At 40.7% G+C, this 18,749-nt stretch overlaps 1 protein-coding gene across 2 annotated transcripts in view; it reads right to left on the reverse strand.

The window, feature by feature from the left end:
- Positions 1–18,749, reverse strand: part of mdfi (MyoD family inhibitor) — a 28,946-nt gene that overhangs the window by 5,579 nt on the left and 4,618 nt on the right. For both annotated transcript variants that reach the window (XM_056365088.1, XM_056365094.1), the window contains exon 3: positions 8,895–9,032. In XM_056365088.1, coding sequence (XP_056221063.1) covers positions 8,895–9,032 — 138 coding nt within the window. The remainder of the gene's footprint in view (positions 1–8,894; positions 9,033–18,749) is intronic.

Below are 18,749 nucleotides of genomic sequence, written 5' to 3' on the forward strand. Positions count from 1 at the left end.
GACAAATGGTCCAAAAGTCCAAGTGCACAACAAGCGAAAAACAGTAAAACCTCACAATTGAGAAGCTGGAAAACGTAAATATATGTACATAAATACATATACATTCTGTTTATTTACATAACTGATTTTTCATCGCTAGTTGTCATGTACTGCATTGCTCAGTTGAACACTGTCCAAGATGTCACCAATAAAGAGGTAACAAAACTTGGATAATGTCCTCTGAAGCTTTCTAAAGTCTGAGTAGATCTCGGCTTGGGCTTAAATTTCAAATTTTTTGCAAAAAGCAAAAAGCCTATGTTACAAACTTGGAGTTTTAAAGACATTTACCAGGCAGGGTGGGTCTAGTAACAGGTAAAACTGAGTTGCACTGTGGCGACTGTAAGGATTTTTTGACCACTCTGTTTTTTAATCTGTATCTTGTGATTCTTTCAACTTAACCAAAGTGTATAATCGCTGGAGTGTCCCTTTAAATTTTTTGATAGACAGCGATATTATGTTTGTATAAAATAAATTAATGTGATTTAAATGGTTATATTATGTGTGTGAGCAGGCTCAGCAACTTGTGTGCATAATGCATCTGATCATCGATAGCTGTGAGGCACAACTGAGGCCCCTCTCAGTGTGTGTGCATACTTGTGCTGATGCAGTGTCATGGAGAGGGAGGCCCTGGGAAATTGAGTCCATTTACAAAGCCCACCCAAAAGGCAATAGCTCATGGGAAGAGCCATGTGTTTACTGAGCTGACCCCTGATCCTACTTGTCTAGACTCTTACACAACCAGAAAGAGACTGCAGGATAAAAAAAGACAAGACAAATGAAGAGTGTGAGGCAGGAAGAGACCATGCAGTTTTGAGACAATATACCATATACGGTATCTACAAACACAAACACTTCAGCACATGCAGATTTGTTAATCTTGGCTCACTATACCACTTGGTATAATTTACCTCTAAGCAGTACCGAGTACTAACTACTCCGCTAAAGAGGAGGAGGCAGAAAAGCACACCTTCGTTGCCAAACCAAACACACACCCTGAAAAGAAGAATAAAATGGAAGCCTGGTTTTTATATATTATGGTAGTATTTAATACCATCCTATTGAAGCCCTAAATATTTTCTTGACCTGAAAGCATATGGTGTGGAAAGGTGTGGTGATACTTAACAGGGCCGCATAGAGTACAACAGACCCACAGAAAATCAAAGCAGAAACTCTGTACCTCTCTGATAAAACACACACACACACACAAACACACACACACACACACACACACACACACACACACACACACACACACACACACACACACACACACACACACAAAGTTGAACTGAGAGGCAAACAGAGTGTGGTCCTGAGCTCAGGCTATGAAACACGACTGGCAATAAAAGCGTCTGTTCGATAACCGTTCGGAGACAGATAACCCAACCAGGCCTGTTTTGATTGGCTGATGGCCTCGGTCGCACAACCAATCCAGTGTTATTAAAGATTCTTTCATTCAGCGTTTTCTAACTTTGCTCCAGATGTTTGGCAGGCTGCAGGGCCAGTGTGTGCTCGTGTGTGTGTGTGCATGCGTGTGCAGGGCGAGTGAGAAGGAGCCACAGTTTCTCCGCTAAAGTATGTCAAAAGTCAATACCTGCTGCTCTCATGTGTTATGTCTCTTTCTCTTCCTCTTTGACTCCCTAAGACCATCTCCTCCCTTTCTGTGTCCTCCCTTTTTGTCTCTCTTTCTGGTCACTCCCTTTTCACCCTCTGCACAATACTGTATTTTAACACCCTGAGCTGGCCAGGATGTAGGTCGGTACGAGAAGAAGGGGATTAGAGGAAGGGGAGGGATGCTGTGCACAATTTTTCAGTATTCCTTCTAGTTTTGTATTGTCCTACAGGGGATTGGGAGCTGTTGAGAAATTCAAACTTTGTGTGTGTGTGTGTGTGTGTGTGTGTGTGTGTGTGTGTGTGTGTGTGTGTGTGTGTGTGTGTGTGTGTGTGTGAACACAGTACATAGGCGGATCTGGCAGGCAGACAGACAGACAGAGCGAGAGAGAGAGAGAAAGAGAAAGAGAGAGAGAGAGAGACGGGGAGTCAGTACTGTCTCCAAACAGAGCTTGAGGTTAGGCCCACTCACACACACAAATATATGCATGCAAGAACACGTGTGGACACACACACACACACACACACACACACACACACACACAGAGAGAGAGAGAGAGAGAGAGAGAGACAGAAAAAACACAAGGTCCCTTTGTCTGAGTTCAAGAAAGTAAGGGAGAAAAATGGAGTGAGAAACAGAGAGAACAAAGTAAAAGAAATGGGCTGCTGCTTGTGCATTTTTGGACCAGGAGGATGCATGGGTGTGACTCATAAACACAATGATTCAGCAGTGGGAGCTAGTTAAAAATAACAGCAAATAAAGAGCCAAATGACTGTGGGATTAACATGATGAGTCTGGGAAACCACAGAGTGTGTGTGTGTGGCACTAACACAGCAGTGTAATCTACTGGGGGTCCTGTGACCCCTGGTATAATGTGTGTATGTACGTCCGTGCGGATGTGTTTGGCCAGTGAGTGAGCAGGAGTGAGTCACCATATCAGCTGAATACAGCAGCACACCCCCCACCCCAGATTCACATACCCTCAACCTCTTTCTCCTCTCCTGGCGTCTCTCAGCTACCCTGTACTTACACACCTCCCTCCCAGACCAGAGAAGTGCTGTTCATCTCTCTCTCTACTTATCCTCTGCTGGAATGAGTCACCAGAATGACTGAGCTGTGTCTGTCTGTGTTCCAGCTGCTCTATCCGACCGTCTCCTCTGGCACTGTTTGTCTGTCTTTGTAGGTTAAAGAGTTGAAAGTGATGAACTATAGGCAGGAGAGTAAAGTCATGAAGATGCAGAGAAATTGCATTTTCATCAGACCAAATGTGCTTTATATTAAATTTTAAGCAAACAACACAGGGAGAGAAGATGGATGGATGATACATGCACCCACAAATCTGGCTCCTTAACCAACTATACACAAATGTGAATAAATGCTTTTGCCCTTTCTCAAGCACAACAGAACAGAGGCAAAGTATCTCAGTGTGGCCTTGGCTTGAGTGGCACAAAATAGTTCAGTTTCACAATATTTGCGCAACATGTCAAAATCTTCTCAAACATTTCTGAAGTAACTAAAATTCAACCCAGATCTCCCAGAAGCAGCTTACCCTCTGACTCCCCTCTTGGCTTTTCTTCATAGTTAGTGTTGTTTTTAACTGTGGCCCAAAGCCTAAGTGTGAGGCACTAAAAACTGTGAAATACGAAAATGATAAATTGGTGTTGTAAAATGTTATCTAAAACAGTTTTCAGTGAGATTTCCCACATGTTTGGCTGCTAAACAGTGCTCCAACCAACACTACGGCGTTAATGAGGCTTGCTTAGATGCACCCACTCACCACATTGAAAAAGTCACATGACAGCATTTTAAAGACTACTGCCTCAAAATGAGGTGTAAGCCAGACAAAGCATGACTCAACTTTGGCCAAAAATAAATGTTTATTCTACTTTCAAGTCAGTCTTAGCCCTTTTAACATAACACATAAAAAGCAGCTTATGGTATCCCATCATTCAAATTAAGCATTACCCCTGCAGAGATGCTTATTACATCATTTCAGTTATAAAAGTCCATTTTGATCCTCTTTTACTGTTGCATTTCTCACAGACTTTTTTAATGCATCTGGCTATCACTTCATTCACGGATTACTGTAATTTAAAAAGTGGAAAAATGGACTTCTGTTGCTTCCACTTTTGCTACAGTACTACAGTACTACTACAGTATTTAAACCAAAAATCCTTTTTACGTTGTATTTGTCAATTGAATAACAGCAAGAATGACTTAAAGCAGATTCCACTTGTTGTTCAGAGTATACTTGATTCTATTAGTGTGGATAAAACTGATGATTTTAATGGATTACTGGCGCCAGTGGGTGCTGCTATGTTCATTATATGTGTTTGTTATTTGTCATTCTTGGTAGCCTGGTAGCCTGTAAATAATCCACCACTTTACTTGTAACTAAATCAGGCTAATGTGAAGATTTGTTTTTCATACTCACAGAACATACAATATAATAATATGCACTATCACAAAAACCACCTTTAGGCTACAGACGAATGCAAAGGCAGAGGTACAGTACAACAGGTAGGTCTGACCTCATTGTCATTATTATTGTGTGTGAGATTCAGTTGTTGGAACTTGTTGTGGCCCCTGAGGGTGTACTAGAGAGCTGTACTTCTAGTAAAGTGGAGTGGCAAAGTCTCAGTTAAGTATTTGAGGAAATTTTTAACCCAATCAATCACCATGATTGCTAACCGTCAGTCAAAATTGAAAATAACCAAAACTTTCCTCAAATGGTGGCCGTATTAACCAAATAGTGTTATTATTCTAACAAGAAACAGTAGTTGTGATCTAACAGGTGGGCAAGCCTGAGGTACTGCCTCAACATCAGGTAGGCTCAACTCTGAATTACAGAATGAGTCATCACCTGAAATGATCATAGAAATGCTTCACGTTGTGTTGCCAGTATATGTTGGTCTGTTTCTGCCTCACTGTGAAAGTTTCAAGGTTTTCAAATTCAAACAAATCAAATTCATTTCACAGTATACTAAACCACCTGTAGAGTGTTTACATACAAAAGCCTTAATATGATCAAACTATCTCAGCAGCAGATAGGGTTGACTGATCGCGAGTTGACTGATGTATTCGTGCCTGCACATGTTTTTCAGCAGAGCCTTTTCTAAACCAGAAAAAACACAGATGTGGATGAGGTTTAGACTTTTGGATTTTTTGTTTTGTAAATTGCCAAGCACATTTCTTTGTTTTTGTGTTTGCATGAAAACATGAAACATGACAACAACCTGCCCAATATTGGAAGTTCTGGAAAAACTTCTACTTTTCTCTTTGTGTGTGTGTGTGTGTGTGTGTGTGTGTGTGTGTGTGTGTGGTGTGTGTGTGTGTGTGTGTGTGTGTGTGTGTGTGTGTGTGTGTTTTTTTTCATTCAGAAACACAATTTATTCACTTCAACCCAGCTGTCGGAAAAACACTTAATTCACTTTTTTATTTTTTGCAACATTTGACTCATTTTTGTGAATTTCACCTGACAAATGAATGGAAACAGTGTGCAAATATCTGGATAGAGTTAGGCCTATATTTTGAAGAAAAGAGGAAAAGACAGTCAACATGCAAGAACAACATGACACGCAGCAACACTAATCCCTGAAACCACCTCATCCACCCATGACCCCTGACATAACACAGCCCTACTTTCCATCACGTCACTCAATGTAATCGTTATCTAAGTGATAGCAAATGCAAATTTTTAGTGTTTAAATGCGACCAACAAAGAGATGAAGAGAGTCAGAGAAAGAAAGAAAGTCTGAAGAGAATTAATGCCGAGCAGCAGAGATGGAAAACAGTTTCAGCACAGTGACTGGTCTCTAATTAAAGGCAGTGTCACAATTCTGTTAGATTTCCCATTAACAACACATTGCACACTCCTCCCCTTTGATGACAAGATAATAACAAACAGCTCCACTCAGCATTTCCCTTGCTCACACTTTCATGCCCTCATTCGCACATGCATTAAAAAAAGGAGCTGTCTTCTATTTCCTTTATGCTTACCTCATTTGGTGAAAATTTCTCAAACTGATAAAAATAAACAAAGTGGAAATGTCATAAAAGCTACTGTGATCCTGTCAGTGATGGAATGCATGTGTCATTGTTTCCTTTTGAGTCCAAAAGAGTTGTCAGCGGTTAAACATCTGTGAACATGTGTGTCCTGCTGTGACTGTGACGTCAAAGAATGCAGTGTGGTCATGACATCACTGACAGGGAGCGTGTGCTTGTGTGTGTGTGTGTATGTGTGTGTGTGTGTGCGCGCGCGTTCGATTCAGGTCATAACAGACACTCACACATGTTAACAGCCTTCTCTGCACATTGTTCTCAGACAGCTTGTCATAGGCCCAGAGCCAGACACATACTGCAGCTCTGATGTCATCACTGCGAGACAGAACATACGGGCTGAAGAATTTTCTGTTTTTGCTTCTGTTTGCTCACCCTCTCACTCACAAACACTCTCACACACACATTCACAGATGTCACACAGCCATGACCTCACCACAGACCTGAGTCGCAGCTATTTTGTAATGAGCACTCACACTCATTACGTATCCAGAGAAACAGATGATAATTGATTGATCGGTTGCAGATGACACAGACCGTATTTAAACTGCAAGCAGGCTGATAGTGTCTTATAACGGACAAACCAACTCACACTGACAAAAACAAAGCAAAGAGACAGACTTATAATTATGCAGACAGGCTAAGCTGTCTGTGCTCACCTGAGAAAGGGATCAATTTTAGAACTTAACACCGTTTAGTTTGTGGTTCAAGTCCCGTGAACACGTGCGATTGTGGAAGTTGTAGTGGGAGGAAGCTATGGACGAAGGGAGGAGGCACATAAAGGCAAATGGAAAGCCAGTGAGGACTGGTGTGCATGACGGTACATTTTGTCCAACCCTACTGTAGTTGCATAACCCTCCCTGCACAGCATATGGAGCTGGTGGGTTTCATAGATTTTATTGGGATGTAAAATAAAGCTGAGAGAAAGCGAGAACGAGAGAGAGAGAGAGAGAGAGAGAGAGAGAGAGAAAATCTGACGAAAACCTCTCAGTCTTCCATCCTGGGCCTGAAATAGACACATGCAGCAGACAGGACAGGTAGAGGCACAAACATAGATGGAGACAGCAGACAATTCACACACCTACTCAGCTCAAAACACACTGCATTCACCTACTTATCCATTTCCTGAGTGAACTGCTGGTTTTTCACTTACCGCAAACTAGCTATTATGATGGCGCAGGTTTGTGTGTTTGTGCATGTCACCCGTGGCTGGCCATGGATTCCAGGAAAAACGCTCATTGTTTTCTAACACATGCTTATGCTATATGTCAGCTTACGCAACCTTCCTCTCACCCCTCAGCTCCTCCTTTCATTTATCACTCATTCACATACACCATCCCTCCTTTTCTTTGAATGACAGGAAGGACAGATTTAGGCCACTTTAGAGCATTTAAAATTTTTACTGTGCTTTTGGGTTAGTGGCTAAGCATCGAGACAACGTAGCTACAGTTTTGTGGGTGTCACTATTGTGGAGCTTGGTCTGCTAAGTGAATAAATGACATAGTAGAACTAGTTTAAGAATTAGCTCAAGATTCTATGTATTTCAAAGCAGAGTGAAAGCAAGACAAATATACGTGGTGGGGTAATGACATAGTGTACTTGCGTAACCTTTGGCTTTGATACAGAGGGCTGGAGCGACTGCACATCAAGGAGAGTAAAAGAGAGTCTGTCTCTGGCTGACACACAACCACTAGACTAGTAATATGAGGGAGGGAAATGGGTGGTGGCGGTTGGTGATATAACTCTGGAAGAAGAGAAATTTCAGGTGTTGGACGCTCCTAACCAGCAAATTGAGGTGGAGAGGTGGTGATACACCCAGTGGGGAGCTTAATGATTGGACAGCTGGGGATTTTGGGAAGAAGTTTAGACTTGAAAAACTGGGTGTAAGTAAAGCACACACAGTGTGAGACACAGTCATCTCTCCATCTGCAATTTTCTCACTGCAGTGCCACTGCCAGCAAGCTATTTGATGTTACAACAATTAGAAGCAATATTAGGGTGGATTGGCTAAAAAACTAGTTTCGCAGATGGAATAAACACTGACATCAAATGAAGTGAAAGAAATTCTGGGTCCTGTTACACCAATAAGAAAACCTTGTCCAAAAATGACACAGACGTTTACATTTATAAAGCCCTGATGCTCAACTGCATGATCAGGGGTTCATTTCATTTGTCTGGACAGAGATGTAAGTTTTCTTTTAAAATAATATAATATTTCTGTTTGAAACAGCCATTAACAAACACCATTTCCCACAAGCCGAAGACTGTAAACATGACATGCTTGACTGGAGCCAGCTGAGTGTCTGGGATGGTAGGAGTGGGAGATAAAGGAGAAACAGTTATGGTGATGTATAATATGTGCATTGCTGCGCTGATGGGGGCTGTAGTTTTTATGAATTGAAAAGAAAAAAATTATATTACTTTGTTTAAAATACAAATGACTGAAATTCTAATAGCAATTTCAATTGCTATTACAAAATGGGTATATACTCATTCACTGTATTTTAGAAATTGGCCAGTAAACCCCATAAACACATTTTACTTTTTCAGCGAGGCCAATGAAAGAAATCCTCAACGAGAGGTCGCACTGCGTTTCAGAAGTTAGTGGAAGCTCGCCACGATGTGACATCAGGACTTCGGCTCTCTATTGATCAAATCTGAGACTTTGGGGGGATATATTCTTATTTGACCGATGCCAAGATGTCCAATGAACCTTGAATAATTAAAGGAGACTGAGTAATGGAAGCAAAATCCACAGTGCCAGTCACACTCACCTAGCGTTGTCATGGTGATAGTCTAACAATTCAGTCTCAACAAAGACAGACAGACAGACAGACAGAGAATAAAATGCAGAGGAAAGTGGAAAAGAGGAGGAAAGGTGTGGAGATTTGGGTGCAAACTCTCTTGTGTTCAGAAATCAGAAACTTAACCTACTTAGCTGACAATGTAGATATTTCTGTCTGTGTGTATGATTACCCGACCTATTTCTTCAGGGTGTGCAAATGTATTTGTTAAAGGTCAGGACAATGTGACTCATCAGACCGGTGATCGGTAATGGAAATAAAACTCTCACCAGTTTCTCTGCGAGTGTGTTTCTATGTGTGTGTGCATGTGTGTGTGTGTGTGTATTTGTGTGTGTGTTTGTGTGTGTGTGTGTGTGTGTGTGAGGGTGCTATTTACTCACATGTGATACTCTTGCTTGGTGTTGTAAGCTCCGAGTGTGAGAAGCTGCTGTTACAATTGTCTCCATCATTGCTTAGCAGCCTTTCTGGGGTGCCATTTGACCTTAATATGAGGGGCTCAGTATATATGTGGACCACATCTGCAAAACAAACACACAAATACGCAGATACACAGTTAAAAAAACAAAAAACATTAGAGCAGTTGTCTATGAGACCACAATGTTTTATATTTATGTCAAGTTTATTTTGAAGGTCATTCAGGTTCCCAGTTTTCTTTCTTATTATCAGCTATCAGCAGCAAGCTGTTTTCCAACTCGTAATAAACTTGTCTACTCCCATGTCATTTCCCATCCACCAGCACTTAATTAATTTAAACTGAGTAGTTGTGCTGACTTCAACAGAGCAGAAGATTTTGTCTGTATGTGTTGGTGTGTGCTCTCTCCTGAACTTGCATCTGGAAGCAGTTAAATCCAACCCCTTGGGAGTGTTTAGGGGTCTATGTGCATGCTTGTGAAACCTGAAATCTGTGTGGGTCTAAGTGTGTGTGCGTGGGATTTGTGTGCGTGGGTGTCTGTTTGTGTTTGAGAGTGTATGTGTGTTTAAAATGAACACATGAGAGGACGTACACATAATATACATACAGTATATACGTCTGGATGTTTTATGTGTTCACCGGTACCACACAGTGCTCTAATGAAGCCGTTATTACTCACACACACACAGACATACATACACACACACTACACAGAGGCCTTCAAAGCAGGCTTGGGCCTCTGAGAGGTGCAGACTCATTCCTGGGCAAATGGGAGCCAGCTGGGTTTGATAAACACACACATACACACACACACACACATGCATGCACACACACAAACCAAACCACGTCCTGTGCGTGGACTCAACACTTCCCGGCTATGTTTATTTACTCTATCCACTCTCGTTCACTTCTCTATCTGTCCTCTCTTTCCTGTCCCCTGCCTCTCATACTCTTCCCCTCCAGTTCACATTCCCTCTTCACTTTTACAGATAAATTCCTTCACATATTTAACATAACTTTGTAGGTTAATGCACACTTTTACAGCTAAATATATAAGGTATCTCAGCTGTAGGAGCTGAATGAATAAGTAAGCACAGTACTTTGGGCAAAGTGAAAGCAAAGACGCAAAATAATAATTCTGTGAAATAAAAAAAAAGAAGTGATTTCAAGAGATGAGCTGAGTAGTTGGTAGAATCTAGATATCTGATTCTGATATTTGTTTGTCCAAATACAACTACTGCACTGACACTGTATTGATGCTTTGGACATGTATCTATACAGCAGTTAGAGAAACACTTTGCTTTATTCAGAAACACATGAGGAGAAGCAAACATGGTACTTATGGAGGTTCAAGCAGGAAAATGAACTCATTAGTACCAACAAGGTGATCATCAGCTGATCTCACTGGATGCTAAATCAAAATGCACCTACAAAATCAATCCACATGCCTGAGCTGTCTACTTATACATTTTTAAATAAAGCTGAAATGTCATCATGTGTATTTTACATACAACTACACTTTGAAGTGAAGTTAGTTTAACTCCTGAAGACAGGACCAATTTCGTTCTGATTTGCTAAGATATCACTGTAGTACTATATTTCAATATCATTAGTAATTGTCTCTTCCTATAATCAAATTATGGTAAAATTCTCATATTGGGACATACCAACTCAAATGAATCTGTGAGATATTTTTTCTTAATTATTCCTGTAAAATACATACCCAAACAAAATTCTCAAGCACTTGACTGTATCAGCTCAGCATGAGTTTTATTTGTCACAATATTTTCTTTAATATCGAGGAAGATATCATAACATACTATTTGATGAATGAAAATAATATCTGTATGGTAACTAAATAAAAAAACATATTGAGGATTATATATTGAAATTGTGGAGCTTTAATATATCACTAACATGTTGGTAATGTAATTTGTGTTGTATTATTTAGTGTAGCTCAATTGGATAACTCTACAACATCCTCAAGAGTTCCCGGCATCCTCAGCCTCCCTGAAAGACCACTATCTTTATTTTCAGAGAAAACAAAGCATATCAAAACTACTTGGTTATGTAAGGTGGTCTCACCTTAATGAAAAGGACCAGTGTCTTCAGCATCGGAGGATTTGTGTTTGCATTTTGCCTATTTCCATGAGTTTGTGTGTGTATGTGTATATCTGCAGACATTTCTGTGTGGTAGGATTTCTGTGTAATGTTTGAGAAGAGATAAACAAGACCTTCCTGCTCTTCTGTTCTATTAGACCATGGTACACAAAACCCCACACACACATTCCTGTACACAAACACAACATAAATCATATGTACTCCATGTTACCTTCCTATATCTAATACCAGCTCTCTCCACCCACAAACACAAACACAAACACGCACATATACACACACCCACGCACACACACACAGATGTTTGAGTCTTGCATGTGGAAGCCATTTCTAAAGCCCATGTTGTATCCATCAGTCTCAATCAGCTTGCCTCAGATATGAAAGCCACTAGTGAGAATTGTTGCCCTTGACACTGCCGAATGTCTAGTTTGGAGATATGTGTGTGTATTATAAGATTTATGTCATGCAGTATATATGCCTGTCTATTATTATGTATTCACCTCTCCATTCTTATTAGACTTTCTTATAATTAGTTTGGACAAGACTCTGTGTGAAAAACACTACATACAAACATGTGTACTATATGTAACTCCATCCACAGACCCAGGCAGCCAGCCATACATGTTGTCATGTATTTGAAATTATCCACTTAAATATTTAGTTTCTATTTTATATTTATATTTCTCTAATCATTTAATGACTAATCAAGTAACACATCAAGATCAATCAGTTACCTTTAATCACCCATTGTTCTATGCAGCTGGTATCCATTTTATCATAATATTGAGGATGGATCATAAAGAATTAATATTCCACCATGTGCTGGCGGGCAACATATGACTAACGACATTTGGCAGGTTTTTGAAAATACTGAGATCAGTTAATATGATTTAAACAAAAAGCGCCTTAGGTGGCATTTATCGGTTATACTCCTCCTCGTTCTCATGTTGTTTTGTTCTCATACTCTGGAAGCTGCTTTTAGGGGCAATTACATCATTATCAAAGCCACACAACAGCCCACAATAAGCAAACTTCAGGAAAGGAAAGGACTTCTTCAATGTAAAGTCCCATGACTTCACAACAACCATTTCAAGAAGAATCCATTACTACTAGATCTGAGAAATACAGATTTAGTTAAACTAGCAAGACGGCAATTGTGCAAACTCCTTGGAAGTGTGACAAACAATTAAGACATTATCACTGCCCTTGTTGGACAAATTAATGTTACAGATATGCAATAAATACTTATACCTAGTGTCTGAATATCTGTATAACACCTGCACGTTCCCACTGGATATGTGTTCAATCATCTGTTCAGCTGAACCCCTCAATAGTCTGCTATGTATTCTCATTTAGACTTCTGCTGCCCGCAGAGTACTATGGGTTAAAAGTGTGTAGGTCCTGTGACTCAGTCAGAGCTTTCACTCTATAAACGTTCAAAACCACGATTGTTGGAGCTAAACGCATCCCCACCAAACCCCTAGTGCCATCCAAGCAGGCCTTCAACCAACTGTGTGTTGGCATCAGCATCAAACCACCAAACCGCTCGACCTCAGAGCCATTTCTGAGATCTGAGAAAGATGAGCCTCTAATTCAAATCAGACCAGAGCAATCAAGAGCCGCTGAAGAGATCTGGCTGTGTGTTTACACGTGTGGGTGAATACGTGTATTGGTTTGTACATACTTGAGTGTGTATGAGTGTGTGTTTGTGTGTGTGTGTGTGTGTGTAAGTGTGCTTGTAGTTTGGTGTATGTACACGTGTCAGTGGCCCTAAAGGGGTGATGCAGAGGAATTTCAGTATCCTAGTAAACAAACAGTTAACCATTAAAGCAAAAACATATGGATCACATAGGGCAATGGTTTGCATAAACACAGCACCAACACGCACGCACACACACACACACACACACACACACACACACACACACACACACACACACACACACACACACATACACACACACACACATACACACACACACACACACATCCCAGTTATATGAGCAGGCAAATCATGTGACATATCCTGAATCACCCGAGGCGAAGTGCAGCCTGCTGCTCCTTTGGGTATGATCTCTGAGGGGGAGTGTTGGTTCACAGAGAGCAGGGAGCTGAACTGAGTTTACCTGCTGCCTTTCAAACCACCTCAAGCCTGTCTCTACAGCTTCTATAACTCTCCTTTAGAAGCAACTTCTCAAGGAGTATTAGTGTGTGTTATTGTGTGTACGAAAAGAGGTCTCAGATGTGTACATCCCTTTGGCAAAGACATACAGTACATATGTGCCCTCACCCAATGCTGACAGACATGAGCAAACATCATTCAAAATGCTTGAGATGAGTTACTGAAGTCAATATTTCATCACATAGCAAAAGAATGCTCAGCTGCAACTATGTCTAATGCTGAAAAGTCATGGCTTTGAGCTGCATTGAGCTGCTTTTTGCTTATTGTTAATAAGAAATTTTGCCATTTACTGAGCTCAGGCTCCTGGAAATTGTGAAGGGTAGTTCAATATTTTATGGACTGAATTCTTAATTGATTAATTGTTGTAAGATGAATCATTAATACAAATGATCGTTGCAGTTGCAGCCCTTCTTGATAGCACACTATTCAGAAACACAAAAGAAATGGGTGCGCATATTCACAGCCTGCTGACTCATCTCTAAAAACATAAAGATAAGAGTGTAGAGAAATGGAAAGAAGACACAATGAGATGAGGTGAAGAGCAACTGAGCAGAATAATGTTCAGCAGAGCGGAGTCAGTGGAGACAACGCAGTAGTAGCTCAGTAATGACTGGAACTGATTGAAACCACACATAACCACTGAGGTTCTGATCAGGATGAAGGATAATACAAAGAAAAGAACACACAACTACAGCACTGGTGTGTTTTTTATTTGCATCCCACAGCAAATATACACACCAATACATGCACACACACACACATACACACACACACACACACACACACACACACACACACACACACACACACACACACACACACAGAAGGGGAAAGAAGAAGCAATTGTTTAGTTGCAATCCAGCCAAAAGTTGAAACCACACACACACACACATACACACACACACACACACACACACACACACACACACACACACACACACATTGTAGTGAGGGGCTGTGAGAGTGCAGTACTGGAATATGTCCAAAATCAGAGATTATAGCTGCTGAGAGAATGAAGCAGTGTAAGCTCATTAAAGACAAAAACTGTCTGCTGTTGAACAGGCTTAAGGGGAATTTAATTGTGTTACTTTGTCTCTGAAATTCCTCTGGTCCATGGGAAAAATACAGCTGCTTCGCTAACTGAGTGCTATGCTACTGCATGTACCACAAGGAGCCTGAAACATCTAGGTTCCTTAAACATGGACACCGCCGCCAGACATGCAAACATACACTGTGCACTGTGTAACATATGGAAATAAGGACAAACAGGCAAACGGCCATAAACAGTAGAGGATAAACAGAATTCAGTGGGATTTCAGAAGGAGAGCAGCAGAGTTACCAGAGACACATGAATAAACCTTTCAATCTGCGAGCTCGAGCTACAGTGACAAATGTATACAATGCTCTAATGCACACTTACACAGGCTGATATTAAAGGTCCACGTTAGAACTAAAATATTGATATCAGAGTGTATGTTGAAACAGTGGACTAATAAATATTTTTATTGGTATGTAGATTGATTTTTAAAAAAAAATAAATTGTATTGTTAAATTGATTGATTGAATATTTCAGAAAACATGATCCGTGGGCGCTACATAGAACTATGTAACACCTCTGCCACAAGTGAAGAACCATAAAATTTGTCATAGCAGTAACTGTACAGTTACAGGCCCCTGGCACAAGTGTCACAGTGAGACAGACAGACATTTTACTTGCTAGTTTGTTCTATCACATGTTGACACTCTCTGTCAACAGTTTATGACATTGGTTATGGAGATTTGGCGACTGTCCTTAAGTAAGAGAGAGAAAGAGAGAGAGTGCGGGCTACCAGAGCAGCAGCAACAGTTTCTCAAATGTTTGCGAGGTGGTGAAGGAAAAAAAAAATCCTCATTTTTGTAGTTCAAATATCCTGTAAAAATGCCTCAAACTGCTCCTAGTTTATTTCAATCTCTGTGAGAAACCAAATTAGACACAAGCCTCAACAAACCTCAGGGATGAAAAAGGGACAAGTAGGCAAATAGCTGCATCTACACTCGGGAGCAAAGAAAGAGAGAGAGGGAGAGAGACAGACAGACAGAGAAAGAGGGAGAGAGAGAAAATAAATGCAGTTCAGACTGTGAATACACAGAGGAATAATTTCAGGAGAGAACAAGGATGAACACACAAATGCTATTTGACATTTAAACCTGTACACACAAGCTATGGAGGCAAAGTATATAGAGAGAACAGCTGAACAATTTGAGGAAAATATCTAATTGAATTTTTTCTGACCATTCCCAGGGTTCTTTTCAACAAGTTCATCAGGGATAAATAAACTTAACGTTTAGGGAAAAGTTGGACATTTCAGGAAATAAGGTTTGAGTTATGTGTCGGACCATTTCATGGCTGATACCAGCAGGTTCTTCCACTGGTTGCCCTGCAACTGGTCCTGGACAAGATAAAACCCCCATAAAACAGCAATTTGTTCTTCTTTCTGTGTGGGTTGATTAGTGATCTAGTCTGCTGCTGACTGTAGCTTCACACTTAGTGTACAGACATGATAGTGTCAAAAATGTCAAACTATTCCTCTAACATAGCAACAATTTTTTTTTCGAATACAATCAAAAGTGGTGTTATAGTGTTATTTTTCTTCTCAGCCCTGAATCCTGGAGGTCCCGGTTCAGAGTATTTGGGCTGATTGAAACATGAAACCAATGATATGATGTGGCCTGAAGTGTAACTGAGAGATTTAAACCACTGTTCACTTTCTGCCCGCTGTTGGTCGTTTACCACTAACGAGCAACCCAAGAGCTACCTGTCTGAATTCGATGTGAGACTACAACTATTGATCTAAAGAAGGACTCCACCACACCACTTTCTTTTTGAGCAGGAAGAAAGAAACATTCTATCCTTTACGTTTTCAGACATGAAAATCATACAGAGTGGTTTTTCTTTCTTGACTCTACCAACTTGGGTGAGCAGTAAAGATTGTCATTTAATTAATCAAACAACACTGTCAAGATTTTAATTTTGTTTGGCCAACTTGCAAAATTAAACATGAATTAGCTACAGCTGCATATAGTTGCTGTCCATATCATTATAGCTGACGAAACCAACAGTCACCAACTATAAATTTCACCTCCTTCATCTTAAGACACTGGTAATGATGCAAGACATAGGCCTACTTAAAATTGTGGTTGTTGCAATTTAAAATTGCTCCCTTTCAATTTGCAATTTTGATGTAAAAACAAATTACAGTTCTGCACTCTCTTATGCAGAGAGTGACAGAAAGAAAGATAAACAGAGACAAGGGCTGAGAAGTGGGGAAAAAAGACAGAGGGAGAGAAAAAATAGAGGGAGAGAGCTTGCCAGTGGTGAAAGAGAATGAGAGTTTGGCATGTGGTGGTAAGAGGCTCCTGAATAAACAGACAGCCCCATTGCGTCTTTATGCCTGAGTGAGAGCAACACTCACACTTGTAATGAATGAGCTGAGCTTTATTCTCTTACAGCAGAAAAGACCCTACTATGGGGTGACAAGGGGGCTACAGCTTTCTCTCTGCTCATCTAGTGCATTTTGATTGGCTGGCTCCCATGCTGATGCTGCCTGGTTGCATTGTCGTAATTAAACCACAGCTTTAGAAACTATCACAGAAATGAATCGATAAGGGAATCAATAAAGAAATGGATCGATAAGCAGAATCGATAATGGCATTGGTATTGGTAAAATCTTATCAATTCAAATCCCTAAATTTTCCCCACAGACAGCTATTATAATAGACATGTCGATGAAACTTTTGACCAAATATCTTGAACTGCATGCAAAGTCATGTCTTTATTTTCTAAGGGTATTTTTAAACCACAAAGATATACAAAAAAAAAATACAGAATTTAGTTGAAATATGTTCCAAAACACAACATCATGTGGAGATACGCTGTCAAAGCCTTCCGTGACCCAGAGTCATTGGCAGAAGTGCAAACCAATCAGAGAAGGCCAAACTCAGGGGAGGGAGCTCTTGGCTCATATCGTGCTCAAGCTAGCTTGATTGAACTTGAATATTACAGCTTTAACATCTGCAAGACCTTCTCAAAGCCTCGGAAAGCTACTTTATGAACATGTTGTCATCTCAGTGTAAAGTCTGGTACAAACTGTTGGGAACTAACCTGGTTCAAGACCTCTGAATCAGCACCCACCACCCACATCTCACATTTCTTTAAATAGGTCTGTCCACTGACATCTGTTTAACACTGGTTAGAGAAACAGTCGACCAGTCAGAGCTTAGACTGTTGGCTTCAGAATAGGGATGCCATCTTTTTTCAATGCTAGCTAGCTACCAAGCTACATTCATGAAAACAGCATAAAAAATGGCAACAAGTATGGATGACACTGACACATAGGTTGACTTCCAAAAATAGCTACTATAGATATACTATAGATATGAAAAACATTCATTTAATTGCTCCTGGCAACAACTACTGCAGCTCCATGTCAACTGAAAATTGATGGGACGGATATGTCATTTGCTACGAGTTGGTTAGGGTAAAACAAAGAACCCCGCTCCCAACAAGAGCTCAGTTAACTCAATGTCAGGCAGAATGAAGTGAAATGAAATGGCAATTCAATCCAATTATCAGGGTCAGGAACAGGAAAAGAGACACTACTGCACATTTGTCATGGGCTGCACAGCTTAGAGTTGAACCAGGAGGAGAAAAAAAATGTCTGACCTTTGTGCTACTTTCATTGGGCATGGTGCCGTTGGTACCTGTTATCAAGTTCTAATAATGCACTCATGGGCAAAAGTTTGTCTCAAGCCTCAGGCAGATCTATGTGCCTGTTGTGTTGTCCCAAAGTCCTGTACTCTGCGGGCTGAGGGATGGGTGAGGGGGTGAAGCAGAGTGCTGAAAGCAGCGCCTTGTTGCCCACAGCGGTAGCCTGACCAATCTTCTCCTCCCCACCCTGGCTCACCTACCTACCCTCAGCCTACACACACACACACACACACACACACACACACACACACACACACACACACACACACACAAATTAGACCAGTCAGCCAGACAAGCAGTCTAACTTTAGTGGGAGAAGCCACAGTTATACTTTGTGCTGGCTTCCTGAGGAACGAGCACAGGTACAGTCAGCACAGCCACGAGAACATGTTCAGACACAAATCTAACGTTTAATAACTTCACCGAGGTATTATCATTAAATCTGATGCTGTACTTACACACATCATGGTAAACCGCAATGTACCAGAGGAGAGAGATGTGCGTGTGTGGATTCTATGTTTTTGCACATTTAATACAGTAATCATGATAGATTGGGTCGAGACCTGCCTTTAAAAAAGAAAACAAAATAAATAAAAGAACTCCATCAACCATCGAAGATTTTTGTGGCAGGTTCCCATGCCAACAAGCCACTTAAATCTCTGCACACTTCCCTAACTGTTAACCACACCTACCCTAATTACCCCATAGGACCTGCACTCTGATCTACAGTCAGTGCTGTGTTTCTCACTGAAGCTTAAGAGAACTTGAAGCCTTTT

The sequence above is a fragment of the Seriola aureovittata genome, chromosome 2 (genome assembly GCF_021018895.1).
Source record: "Seriola aureovittata isolate HTS-2021-v1 ecotype China chromosome 2, ASM2101889v1, whole genome shotgun sequence".
NCBI lineage: Eukaryota > Metazoa > Chordata > Actinopteri > Carangiformes > Carangidae > Seriola > Seriola aureovittata.